This window comes from Symphalangus syndactylus, chromosome 11 (genome assembly GCF_028878055.3).
Source record: "Symphalangus syndactylus isolate Jambi chromosome 11, NHGRI_mSymSyn1-v2.1_pri, whole genome shotgun sequence".
Taxonomy (NCBI): Eukaryota; Metazoa; Chordata; class Mammalia; order Primates; family Hylobatidae; genus Symphalangus; species Symphalangus syndactylus.
In genome coordinates this window covers 106378753-106392697 of record NC_072433.2, presented here as the reverse complement: position 1 = coordinate 106392697, position 13945 = coordinate 106378753, and the positions used below count along the sequence as shown (strand labels likewise).

General features: G+C 42.5%; 1 protein-coding gene across 1 annotated transcript in view; it reads right to left on the bottom strand.

The window, feature by feature from the left end:
• The window catches only part of TNFAIP8 (TNF alpha induced protein 8), a 123601-nt gene extending 109884 nt beyond the window's left edge, over positions 1-13717 (bottom strand). The window contains exon 1 of the mRNA XM_055298784.2: positions 13444-13717. Within this exon, the coding sequence (XP_055154759.1) occupies position 13444 (1 nt within the window). The 5' untranslated portion in view covers positions 13445-13717. The remainder of the gene's footprint in view (positions 1-13443) is intronic.
• Positions 13718-13945: the final 228 nt, after the last annotated feature.

Genomic DNA, 13945 nt, shown 5'->3' with positions numbered 1-13945 from the left:
GGAATGCTCATACTTTGTTGACTGAATGAAATGATATATAGTTGATACTCTGAAAAGTGCTAAAACAGCAGCTCGTATAGCGGGAAAACATTGAGATCATCATCATTAGACTCTTTCGGGCAACAACAGTTTACGTCAGAAGAAAATGGAGTGACATATTCAAAATTCTGAAGGAAAGAAAATGTGAGCCAAGGATTTTATATTAGACAACAGTGACCCTTAATTATAAAGGTCACAGACCAAGTTTTATCAACTTGAAATTATGGAATATTGTTCCCATGATCCCCTCCTATTAAATCTACTAGAGAAAGAGCTTCAATCAAAATGTCTAGAGACACTGATATGAGGACAAGTGATAAGCATGATATATACAACAACCCGTACAAATAAGACTAAATGAGTATTAAAAGGGAGATATTTTAATATATAACAATAATGAGATCTGATGATGCAGAAGTACTAAACCATTTTTTTAACATGGGGAAGAATTAGTATGGCATATGCCAAAGAAATTATTTTTATTGTTTTCAGTAATCATAGCTAGTAATGGTGGTATTAATGTCATTATTGGAGATGATTTGTGTGTAATATGGGGTAATCAAATAGGTAATTACACAATAGTCTATTTCCCTTGTGACCAAAAAACCAGGATTCTAAGTGTGGGAGAAAAGGAATAAAAATGTAATATATAAGAGGTTAAACAGAAACCCTATAGTCTTGAATTTGAACTGGAAAAAGCATTATGAACTCACAAAGTATTTTATCTTTATATGAGTATTTATGTTTGCATGTAAGTGTGAGAGAGAGTGTGCGTGTGTGTGTGTCTGTGTGTCCCAGCTCTGACCAAGGAAAGGCCTATAAATACTAACCATTCCAGTGAATGAGGATTCCCAGTGTCTGGATTATAGTCTTGAAATACCATTTCTCGCTAAAAAAAAAAACCAAGGTTTCTTGGGAAAATGGTTGACTCCAGGTATAGGCAAGAAATGTACAAGACAAGCATGGATCACTTTAACAAATCAAAGAGCAGGAAACTAACAAGAATACTAAGGTCAGGTCAGGAGGACTTAGGGGCCAACTGAAGAGGCTCTCATTGGTCAAAGATGGGACAATTTGAGTCTCAGTAAAAACTAAAATTTCAATAGACTAAAACCTATAAAATAGATTTAATTCCATGAGCTCATAACAATTAAAAAAAAACCTAATCAGTGATTATGACATGAAATCAATTCTTGAAAACTGAGTAAATCAAAGGAAAGAATCAAGCATTTATCATCCCTTTCCTATGTGAATTGTACCACTGGGCAATCAAATAACAGATTGAAAAGGCGTCTATCCTTATAAAATTATTCCAGCTAATAAATAAAATCAAAGTGATAGAATTAGAGTATCCAATTCTGCAATTGCCCCCAGTGAATTAACAGATCGAGACATTGAGGATCAACAGCTGCTAACATCAAAAGAGTGGAAAAACCAGACCCCATGTGTCTCCCAGTGAAAGAATACACCATCTGTAATCTTGCCAAAGGGATCAGACCTGAATCTGATCAAGTCTCTGGATCCAGATACAAGAAACAGAGGGCAAAGTAGTAAGTTAAACTGTACCATGAGTGTGAATCTTTCTTGTTATCAACACTGTGGGAAACTCTACAAATTAAACAGCCCAGGTCCTGCAACAAATAAAAAAAAAATTTAAAGGAAGGAGACTCTGGTAGAGGGATCTGTAGATTAAAAGAGACTTAAACTTCTTCTTTTTTTTTTTAATGGGTAAGACTAAAACTCAGCGGGTCAGGCTGCTCATTTGGGTAATAAAACCATAAAGAGATGCAAGGAAGTAACTACTATAAAAGTCAGGATGGCATTTACTTTTGGAGGAACAGAGGGAAATGTAATCAGGATGGGATGTAAAATTTTGGTCCCTCTGGCAAAGTTCTATTTCTTGACCTAAATGCTAGCGGTATATATGAGCGTTTGCTTTGTAATAATTCACTAAGTTGTATATATTTGTTTTGTGTGGCTTTTTGATATTTATGTTTTATTTTACAATAAAAGTATTAAAAAAGCATGAAGAAAATCTAGGCATATCAGCACAGCAGCCAACTGATGGAAAAAACTGCAAGGTGTCTCTCAGTGCTAGATGGAAAAGTGTAGGGACCCAGTAATAAATCAGACAGGAACCAGCATCTTACGAACTCTGTTTCAATGAACTTTTCACTTTGAAGGTAAATAACTGAATCTACATTGTTTAATTAAAATTTGCCTTATAACACTTTATTTTTAAAAGCATATAACAAATGACATGCTCCAAAATACCTCAAGAGCACACTCAATTCAAAATGACTTCCTAGAGTTGGGTGTGGTGGCATGCACCTGTAGTCCCAGCTACACAAAAGGTTGAGGCGACAGAACTGCTTGAGGCCAAGAGTTTGAGGTTGTAGTGTGCTATGATTGTGCCTGTGAATAGCCACTGCACTCCAGCCTGGGCAAAAGAGCAAGACCCTATCTCTAACAAACACATATAATAAATAAAGAAAATAAAATAACAAAATAACCTCTTAGATATCTACCAAAATTGCAATGAACACTCGGGCATTGGATTATCACAAATACAAGATGACACATCTCACACTCCATGAGGTATGGCGTGACCAGCTCTGCACACCCCCATGGTTCATCTTTCTACTATTAAAAACAATAAAATGTGAAGAATGAAACATGGAGACAAGCTTTGTAGCAGAACCAGACTGGTTGGAGAGGTAACAGCCTTTGAGAGTTCACAGAAAAGGAGGGTGTTTGTGGCAGTATTATTGAAGAGTAACACCCTGTAGCACAAGTATGGGAGGGCAGCTCAGCTGCCGGAGTATAAATCCCAGTGTGACCAGGCACTCACAGCACGTTACTTAACCTCCTTAAGCCTCAATTCCTTATCTGCAAACAAGGGTTAACAACAGTATCTTTCTCATAGATCCCTCCTGAAGATGAAATTAAATAATGTGTATAAAGCACTCGGCACAGCGCCTGCTGGCCCACCCTACGTGCTCAATAAGTGTTTGCCATGATTACTGGGATGGTAAACATTTCCGGAAAATTAAGGAACTCTCTATATGATGCATACCTTTCTGGCTGGAATGTATGATGCTTTCCCCAAAGTAAGTAGTGCTATTTTATAAACCCATGACCTTTAACATTAAAAAATCACTGCTTCAATATACTTCCAGTCAGTTTTAAAATGAAAAAGAATAAGAAAAAGTCACTGCCAGTAGTAATTAAGTATATGTGATTTTCAACACCTTCCATATTATTATTTGGTTTTCTCCTCCCAACTACCATCATGGGTGGTTAGTTTTAACTCCAATGAAACCTGGGATTATTAGTATCAGGAATACTGATGGCTGTAACTGGCCTTTAGGGAATGGGAGCCCGGGGTTAGTAAAGATGCTTCTTGTCCACCCTGTAACCATGCCCCTCCCCTTCCCCTATGGGCACAGCCAACCTCCCACAATAGAGGTTCTCCCTCAATGCCCAATACTCACTTTCACAGCTTCCCTTAAGGCTGTGACTCAGTTCTGGCCAATGAGGCCTAAAGAGGCTTCAGGAAAGATTTTACTCCTGGATGAAAAGGGATAGACACTACTAGAGAAGCAATTTATTGCTGCCCTCTGTGTCCACCCTTCACACACACACACACACACGCACACACACACACACACACACACTCTCCCTCTTCCTGTCTTAAAAAGAGGTTGGCAGGAAACTGTGATACCTGTTCCTGAGAAAGCTATTTTCCGCCCACAAAGTGGCAAGTCTGCAGATACAAATGTAACACGCTAAGGATGAGAATAGATAGAACTGGTCCGTGATGACACTGTTTAGCCAATGATCCAATCCTGAATCTACCCAATCCCAGACTGCCCTTCATATAAGACAATTTAATGTCTTTACTATTCAAATCATTGTTCATTGGCATTCGCTTAATTGCTGCCTAAAACATCCTGATTGTTATGATCTGAATTGTGTCCCTCCTGCTATGGTTTGAAGGTGTATCTCCCCTCAAAATTCATATGTTGAAACCTAAACCCCAAGGTGGTGGTATTAAGAGGTGGTTAGAACTGATTAAGTCATAAGGGCTCCACCTTTATGAGTGGATTAGTGCTCTTAAAAAAGACGTTGAAAGGTGTACCCCAGTGCCTTTTGCCCCTCCACCTCCCATCTCATCTACCATGTGAGGACACAGCAAGAAAGCACCATATTGGAAGCCCAGAGCTGCCCTCACCAGACACTGAATCTGTGGGTGCCCTGATCTTGAATTCCCAGCCTCCAGAACTGTGGAAAATAAATTTCTGTTCTTTACAAATTACCCAGTCTCAGATATGTTGTTACAGCAGTACAAACAGACTAAGAAACACCAAAAAGTTCATATGCTGAAGCCTTAACTCCCAATATCTCAGAAAGCAACTGCATTTGGAAACAGAATTTTTAAAGAGGTGACTCAGTTAAAATTAGTCTTAAGGTAGTCCCCAATCCAGTTTGATTGGTGTCCTTATAAGAGGAGAGCTGGACACACAGACGCCAGGTGTGTGCACACACAACAAGCTGAGAGGGTCTGTGGCCAGCAGATGTGAGCTATAATATTAAAAATTTTTATTCTTCAGGCTGAAGGACAAAAAAAAAGTCCTTGATGGAAACTTGGGTCTACACTAAAAAATCAAAAGCCCCACACATAGTAAATGGGTACTTTTCTCCTGTTTTAATTTCTTCAAAATATCATTGTTTAAAGAAAAAAATAACTATAATTTGTGGGGATTATACACAGATATAGAAATAAACCCTATGACAATCACAACACAAACGGTGTGATCTCCTCAGTAGTCCCCCGTACCTATGGTCTCGGTTTCCACAGTTGCAGTATGACCACAGGCCATGCAGTCTGAAAACAGGTGAGTGCAGTATACAAGATATTTGGAGAGAAAGTGAAGACAGAAAGATCATTTTTATATAACTCTTATTACAATATATTGTTATAATTCTATTTTATTATTCGGTATCATGATTAATCTCTTACTGTGCTTAAATTATAAATTAAATTTTATCATAGGTACATATGTATAGGAAAAAATATAGCTTATATAGGGTTCAGTACTATGTGCAGTTTCAGGCATAGACTGGAGGTCCTGAAAAGATCCTCCCTGTGTAAAGGAGGACAACTAATATCCTTTATAAAGGCAATTGTTACAGACTGAAATGTACCACCCAAATTCATATACTGAAACCCTGATCTCTAGTATGGCTGTGTTTGGAGACAGGCTTTAATAAAGAATTAAGATTAAATAAGATCATAAGGGTGGGACCCTAATCTAATATTACTGGCACTCTATGAAGAGGGAGAGACACCAGGGATGTGCACAGAGAAATGTTCTTGTGAGAATACAGCAGAAATGTGGCCATCTGAAAGGCAAGGAGGGAGGCCTCAGGGAAATCAAACCTGTTGACGTCTTGATCTTGAACTTCCAGTCTCCAGAACTTTGAGAATATAAATTTCTGTTGTTTAAGCCACCAGTCTGTGGTATTTTGTTATGGCAGCCCTTAAAAACTAATACACTGACACAGAACACTACCATCACTAAAGGCAACCATAAAAAAAACAGAACTTACAGGCCAGGTGCGGTGGCTCAAGCCTCCTGTAATCCCAACACTTTAGGAGGCCAAGGCAGGTGGATCACTTGAGGTCAGGAGTTCGAGACCAGCCTGGCCAACATGGTGAAACCCTGTCTCTACTAAAAATACAAAAATTAGCCAGGCGTGGTGGTGTTTGCCTGTAACCCCAGCTACTCGGGAGGCTGAGGTAGAAGCATCGCTTGAACCTGGGAGGTAGAGGTTGCAGTGAGCCAAGTTTGCACCACTGCACTTCAGCCTGGGAGACACAAAAAGACTCCATCTCAAAAAAAAAAAAAAAATGGAATTTACGAAAGACTGATTAAAGGGTAAAATTCAGTGTGGATATGCTTATTGGGCTTGGGTGGTTAATCTTCTGCCCCTGCCACCTGTCTCCACAAGTCACTGCCCAACCTCCTCTATCTGCCTCATTTCCCTAATGGTAAGGCTGAAAGGCCCTGGGGTGCTCAACTCCAGGGCAGCAAACCTGGGGGATGGCTGACTACAGAGGAAGGCAGAGGCCAGACCTGAACTAGTCAGTTTCATACCTGTTATTCTCTGTTCAAATATTTAAATCTAGAGGGGAAAAAAAAGCTGTCATTCTACTAAAATTAATACTATGTTATCATCAGTAGCAGACCTTTATTATTCATAATTTCCATGGCCCCTATTAGAATGATAAATTAAAAACTGACTAAAATTCAGAAATAGGGAAGTCTCAAGTACTGGCAAAACCCAAAATGCAAAAGAAGAGGGAGGAAGTTACAGGACATGGCTTCAAAGAAAAAAACGGTGTTTTTCATTTTCTCATTTTCTACCATTACAAAATGAGAGGGACACTCTGAGAACAGAATAGATTCCTGGAGGTACCAGGACCTCAGGACAGGAAACAGGCCTGGGTTAGGGGAAACGGTCCGCTTGGCAACTCCGAGTCCTGAGTTGGGCCTGGGCTCTTCCAAACATGCGCTGCTGTTGAAATAAGGATGCCCATCCCAGTTCAGTATCTACAAACCACCTGAGTTATCCTTAAGTCAGCTGGTATACTGGATTTATGATGTCAGCATTGTTGGTGACTCAAAGTCTAGATTTTCAGCTAATGAACACTGGGCAGACTCTCCAAAGTCTCTGTTTCACGGCCTTCAATTTCTGGATCTATTTGTGGGACACCACTAATTGTTTTGGTTATTTTTTGTTCTTGACCTGGTTGCTTGTTAATATTTTTCCACCCAGTGAAGACCTATAAAAACAACTTTGTTATTTCTTAAGATGGGGACATAGGTGTTCATTTTATATGCTGTGTTTATTTTATATGTTGTGTTCATTTTATTCTTTAAACTTGAAAGCCACTCTGTGCTTTCAAGAGCTCTTTCCACTGCCAAAAAAAAAAAAAAAAATTAAAAAAAAAATCCCTACAGCTAGCTGCTGCCTGAATAAGCTTCTTTCTAGAACAAGACAGGAAAATGAGTCACATAAGTCTCCCAGGCTAGGGGTTCTCAATTTGCATCAAGCTTCACTGGTGATTCTGACTTAACAGGTTCTAAGCTATAGGCCAAAATGAGCCCTAAAATACAGCACATTGGATAAGTTCAAAGTTACATTTGGTGTATCACTTTTGTGGCTGCCCAGATAATGATGTTCTCAAGCTACCCCGCCTGGGCAGAGCTTCCCTGCCAGGGAGGTGATAAGCACCACAGGTACACAGGGCAGGGAATCCTTGCTTCCTCAGGAGGCTCCCTATTTACACAGGGTCTCTTACCCTGAAAAGTAATAGCAGCTGTTCCTTCAGGCACTATCAGTCATTCCAGGCCATAAAAGCAAAGGAGCAAACTGGCTATGTGTGTGCAAACAGAGGTCATCACTGGATGTTGGGAAGGCCTGAGTTCACTCACCTCTTCCAGGTAAACTTCATGAGTCACCAGCAGCCTAATTCTGCCTCAAGGCAAAAGGAATTCCGTCACTAAGTGAGGACTGCTCTGCCCTTCAAGTGTAGCGAAACAGTATTTAACCAAACACCTGCCATTTTCCAGAAAACAATCTCAATCCTTTAAAGAGTGAAGAAGGAAAAATAAAAGAGTAGTTTCCTGACCACAGAATGATGGAATGAGGTACTGGACTTACTTCCCAAAGATTTACGTGACCAAAGTTTGTTCTGAAACTTGCACTGTTGCCAACACTGTCCGTGCATTTTTTTCTCAGAAGACTGTGGCATTTCTTTTCGTGTCTGCATGTCTGTGAGGGTCTGAACACAGTCAGAGAGAGCTCAGGACAGGAAAGATGACTGCAGTTAGGCCTACATAGCACACACCACAATCTCTGTCTCCCCTATTTTTGTTGACAGCCATGTTGTAAAAACAAACAAACAAACAAACAAAAAAACCTCATTTTGTTAAACAAATGATAAATAAGAGTAATAAATAAGAGTTGGGAATGAGGAAGGCTTGAGCTAAATGAATTTCGGTTGAAGGAGTAAGAATCAGGCTTAGAGAGGGTATTGACTGAGTGAGCTGTTGCTTACTTTTTGGCTCCTTTAAAATATCCAAGAGTCTACTGTGTGCCTTGCTAAGTACTGTGTTCCCAAAAGACCTTGCCCCAGCGCTTAATCCTGCAGATGCGGTCCCTGCCCTGGGCCTCCCGGACCTCACGCAACTTCCCCTGAAGACCTGCCAGCCCGATTCCCTTTGCAACACCAAGGGCAGCTGTCTGTCTTAAATAATCTGGTTTCATTCACTACCTGTTTTAAACATGGGAGTTGCGAAAGGCCAACCCACTGCTCACAATTTAACTGTAATGGGTCTTTTGAAAGCTTCCCTCATGCAGAGAAGCTTAATGGGTACTATGGCTCTTCTTCGTTCTCAGGCACACAGAACTCGAATGCCCTGCTCTGGCTCACTTATCTTTGGCAGCAGCGGCGACATTTCCCTTATATAATCATGCGACCCTGCAGCTGGCAATCACTGAAGTTGTGCTACATTCACCCCATTCTCTGGGCTCCCCAGGCATCGTTAAAGGAAAAAAGAATTCATGCTAAAATCACGTATGACACAAGTTACTACTTTCCCTCTCTACTCCACTGTGGCTCCATACTAACATTTACTGGAATGAGATCTATTTGGCCAATCTAACCAAGTCCTCCACTTAATGGGTGCCTTCTGCACATTGACACAAGAGAGGAACATCTGGCTTAATCTGCACAACAATCCTATAATGTAAATACTATCCCCAGTTTTTACTCTGATGAAGAAACAGGCTCAGAGAGCTAAGTAGATTGTCCAAAGCCACACAGCCAGCAGGGTCTGAGACATGAGCTGCTGATTCCAGCAAAGTCATTTGGAGCAACTACTTCTTGACTAAAGTCATCTTTATTCTCGATGTTTAAGGAAACTACAAGTGGAATTTTGAACTTAATTCCACTGTCTGTTATGAAAGAAACTAACCCAGAGGTGTTTACGAGTTAGCCTGGAGTCTCATTCCTGTGACCATCTCCCCCAACCCTTGTTTTTAGTGGAAAAGATCTGTACACCTAGCCCCCAGTCACCTTGACAGAAACATCACCATGTTGGTTTTTAATCCCCCTTGTTCTATATGGAAAAGGACAAGCCTGGGAAAACAATCTTTTTGGCACACACCCGGCTTTGCAGCTGGTTCTGAACCTCAGCTACCTTGGTTCTGAACCATAAACACTTCCTTCCAGAGAAAAAACACTGCTGTCTAAAAGCATGGGCTGGGTATTATTTGATTATTGCTGAGCCTGTGACATTTCAAACAATTCTCAGGTAACTTATGTCTGATGTAAAACAAAATCCTATGGAATCAGGTTTGTTTCAGTAATACCACTGGTTATTTGAAACAGATGTTGGCAGAAATGTGCTTCTTTTGAGTTTCTTATTGTTGAGAAAGACAAATATTTTGAATATCATTCTACTGTCCTTGTGAAACACAAGAAAATTCCAAACCCACTTTTGCCACTAGCAACTTACCTTCAGGGACTCCTTATCAACAGACATCTTTACGCAAGTTACCTGCCTTCTCAAATCCCAAGGATTTCACGTAAACATGAGAAGGGTGTGCTGTACTAGGCACATAGCAGGAGCTCAATAAACGCCTGCTGTGTGAATGAATGGTGCCCTCCTCCTGCAAGCTGCACTAAGGAGGTGGACACCTCCAAAGTTGAGGAATAGCAACCATATGGTGTAAGGCCATAGACTAGGTGGTTTCCAAGATACCCCTTGGCTCTGCCATTCTAGAAGTATCCACCCTCCACTTGTAGCTCATTTCCTCCTCTTCAGGCTAAAATGTAGGCTAAAAATGAACTGACCTCCTTTACATTTTGCAACATGGTTCCTGTTTTTTTGTTGTTTTTACCCTCTGCAAATCATTCATTTTCAGCTACTGGGCAGCACAAATGAAGTATAGAAGCCTAGAAACTGCAGCTGGCTCAGACTCCAGGGCCACAGTCATCAAAATCAGAGACAAGAGTATGGGAAGAAAATTCTTAGCCAGAGGGAAACATAAAGGTTGGGTGTTACGAGGGCCTTTTCAGTGTTTGTTGAGTTCTTGCTGTGTGCATTTGGTATTAAATGCAGGATGTGGGCAGTGTGAGGAGGGGTGAGGTGATAAAAGTTAATCTCGCACCACACCATTCCTTCCCTTAACTTCTGTATCAGAGCCAGAGACCCCTGAGAATGCCAAAGCAGGGGAAATGGTCCACTTTGTTATCCAGGTTGGCCCCTGTGCATGTCGCCATTGCCAAAGTCAATGCCCCTGGCACTGGGACTGTACTAATCGCCCCTATGCCCTTCCCCTCAGTGAAAAAGCAGGTGGCTCTTATTTATCATCATTGCTTCTCCCCTGTCTCCTGGAGGTTATCCATGTTCAGCCCCTTCAATTGCTATCAGGCATAAATGGAGGGAGTGGGGAATCAACCATTCTACATGATGCAGAGCAAAGCTCAATTCTGAGAACGAATGAAATCTCCAGGAAGGGTGTTACTACCACATTGGGCTATCTCCTGCAGAAGAGGATTAATTGGATTAATTAAATATGAGACCTCTGCAGTGCCTGGCAGTGTGGCAGACTCAACTTTAAAGATCACCTCTGTGAAGTTCTCCAAGCCATAAGTCACGTAGAAATCCACTCCTCCCCCAACTCAGCATTTCCTAATTAGTACTGTTTGAATGCAATCATTCCTCTCCACACACCCTTTCCTCCATTTCAACAGAATGAGAATTGCAAAGAACTGGCCTCATAAAATACTCTGTTCCTGGCCTCTGCAGTGTGTTCACCCCCAGGTTTCTGCTATTCTGTTTAGGATCCCAGGACAGCCTGTCCTCACGACAGCTCAACACGTAAACAAAGACTATGTCTAGCAATATAGTCTGAAATAGAAAATTAAGAGACAACAAACATGAGATTTCTCAACTCAGACCAACTTTTTTTGGTGAGTTTAAACACACTGGAACAAAAGGTACATGGAGTAAAAGTTGCCCTTAAAGAAAGTGTTGAAAAGGCCCATTTGTGCAGGATCACTATGCTTTTGGTAGAATCTTGTTTTATTCATTGATTTATTAATGATTCTTAAATCATCACATAATCTAGATTAATATAATGGTTTATAAAGTCTACATATGTCAATCCAAAGAGCTTAACACAACACATTCAATTATCTAAGGGACTCATATTTTACAGAGGAGTAGGTGGTAGTCTACTTCCCTAAACTTTATTTACTCAGATTACAAGTAAAAACTCAAAAGATGGGCAGTGAATGCCGGAGGCAATTAATGTGTATGGAGGAGAAAAGGCATCCAAAAAATCTGCAGAAAAGCAAATTGTGTTACTAGCTAGAATATTAACAATTACTTGTGGGCCCCTGTAGTCCCAGTTACTCAGGAGGCTGACGCAGGAGGATCGCTTGAGCCTAGGAGTTCAAGACCACCTTGGACAACATAGCGAGACCCTGTCTCTAAAAACAACAACAACAGCTTGCTGACTTAACTCCTTATGACAGATCTAACTAGACGGTGGCAATAAATGTGTCTAAGTGTTTAATTAAACATGATAATTATTTCTTTCCTTAAAGAGAGATGGAGTCATATGTTTACACTGCAAAGTATAATGTTTCCTTACTTAAAACAGTGTGGAAACACTTCTGTGTAACCCAGGATTCAAACCAGGATAAAAATATCGGCTGCGATAAGCAGCACTTACAGTGATTTATCAACTCTTACCTTTCATGTGCCAATGCACAATGGCTTCTTAAAGCCTACCCTTTTTGGTTATTTCCTTTGGCCACACAGCTTTTTTATCCTTACCCTCAACAAATAATTTCTACTCAGAATGTGATTTTGAACATTTCTTAAATGGATTATTATCAAGGAAGTAGGAGAATATTTTACTTTCATAGCAAGAAAGTAGCAAGAATAAACTGAAATGTAGAACTCAGAGAGACTATTAAAATTAGATAGGACCCCAACAACCAGGCAATCATTTTATAGATGAAGAAACTATTTGTACAATACTGCTGTTACGACAGCAAAGCTTCCAATTAATTTTTTAAATAAAGAAATATGAGGCCGGGCGCGGTGGCTCACGCCTGTAATCCTAGCACTTAGGGAGGCCGAGGCGGGCGGATCACGAGGTCAGGAGATCGAGACCATCCTGGCTAACACGGTGAAACCCCGTCTCTACTAAAAATACAAGAAATTAGCCGGAGGAGATGGCGGGCGCCTGTAGTCCCAGCTACTCGGGAGGCTGAGGCAGGAGAATGGCGTGAACCCCGGGGGGCGGAGCCTGCAGTGAGCCGAGATTGCGCCACTGCACTCCAGCCTGGGCGACAGCGAGACTCTGTCTCAAAAAAAAAAAAAAAAAAAAAAAAAAGAAATACGTCCTGCATTGAGGGAGTACTGACCCCCACCTCCCCCCATAAAAATAATTATGTAGGGATGGAATTACCAGTCTTAAACAATCCAAGGATTTTCTTGTTTCGACACTGGGCACTGAACTACTGTTTGATTCCTTCCATGATTTCTCTAGGGATACTACTTTTTCTACATAGAGCTTCTGTGTTTTAGAAAATCTGTTGGTTTAGAAATACAGTGTCACTGAAGCAATAAACATATTCAAGGTGCCTAAGCCTATTGGGTCAGCCTGGTCTTGAACGTGCCTATCAGTCGCGCGGAGTCCGAGGAGCCTGGGCGCTCATCAGGTGTCTTTGCAGCAGGTGCTGAGGACTCCAGTGCCACATGTGCAGTCATGTACACACACACACACACTCACACACTTTCTTCCTCAAAGGAAGTCTCCACCGAATGATCTCAAAGCAGGGCTCTGGTCTCTGCCCGTTTTACAACGCAAGGTTGGATTACAATCTCAGGCCAGCATCTCAGTCTGCAATCTGGGGCACCCTGATAACCCGGGCAGTGCTTTCGCCAGTATGTGCAGTTATAGGAGGACGTGACAAATAGCGTGAACCCAGTGACAAAGTGAGGGAAGGAATGAGGCAGGAGGTGGTTAAAAGGTCGCCCTGAATAGGTAAGTGTTCCTAAAAGGGGTCTTGGATCCTCAGTGCGGCACTGGAACTGAGTAAAATTACGGGGAGTTTCCGAGGCTGTGCGCTCCTGAACACACTCGTACGCACACCCACCTACACAAGTTGTTCAAAAGCACCCACTCACACTCACACTCGCTTCAGAAACTCTCTGAGCCGGAGGCGCTCCCGGAGAGCAGCCCGCAGCCCAGCGGCGGGAGAGGCGCGCGGGGGTGTACGCGCGACGGGCGCGCCCAGGAGCCACTTACTCGGAGGAGTGGCGCGACGGCGCCGGGACGCTGAGGCGCGAGCTGGGCTGTTTGGCGGCGCCGAGTTCTCTACTCTCTCGGTGGCTCGCGGGCTCCCGCGGACCTTGGCCAAGCACGGGTTAGAGCCGGCGGGAGAAACGGAGCCAGAGGCCAGGGGCGGAACTTGCAGGAGGGACCAGAGGTGTGGCGGGCAGGCCGGGGAGGAGCCGGGAGGTCGGGGGCGGACCGTACAGGGAAGGAGGAGCCGAGCGGCTGAGGCGGGGCATGGCGGGGCGGAGTGGGAGAGGAGGAGCTAGGGGACGGGTCAGCAGGGGTCGGAAGTGGCCCAGGCGCAGGAGAGCGCGGAGAAGGGCTGGGCGGCGGCCTGGGAGCCGGACCTGGACCGCGAGGCCCAGATCGCTGGGCGCTGGAGAACAGGACCCACTTGGGAGATATGCAGAGGACACGGTATTCCTGAGCCTCTCAGTTTCTTCTGTTGTAAAAATGAGACGCCAACCTCGTA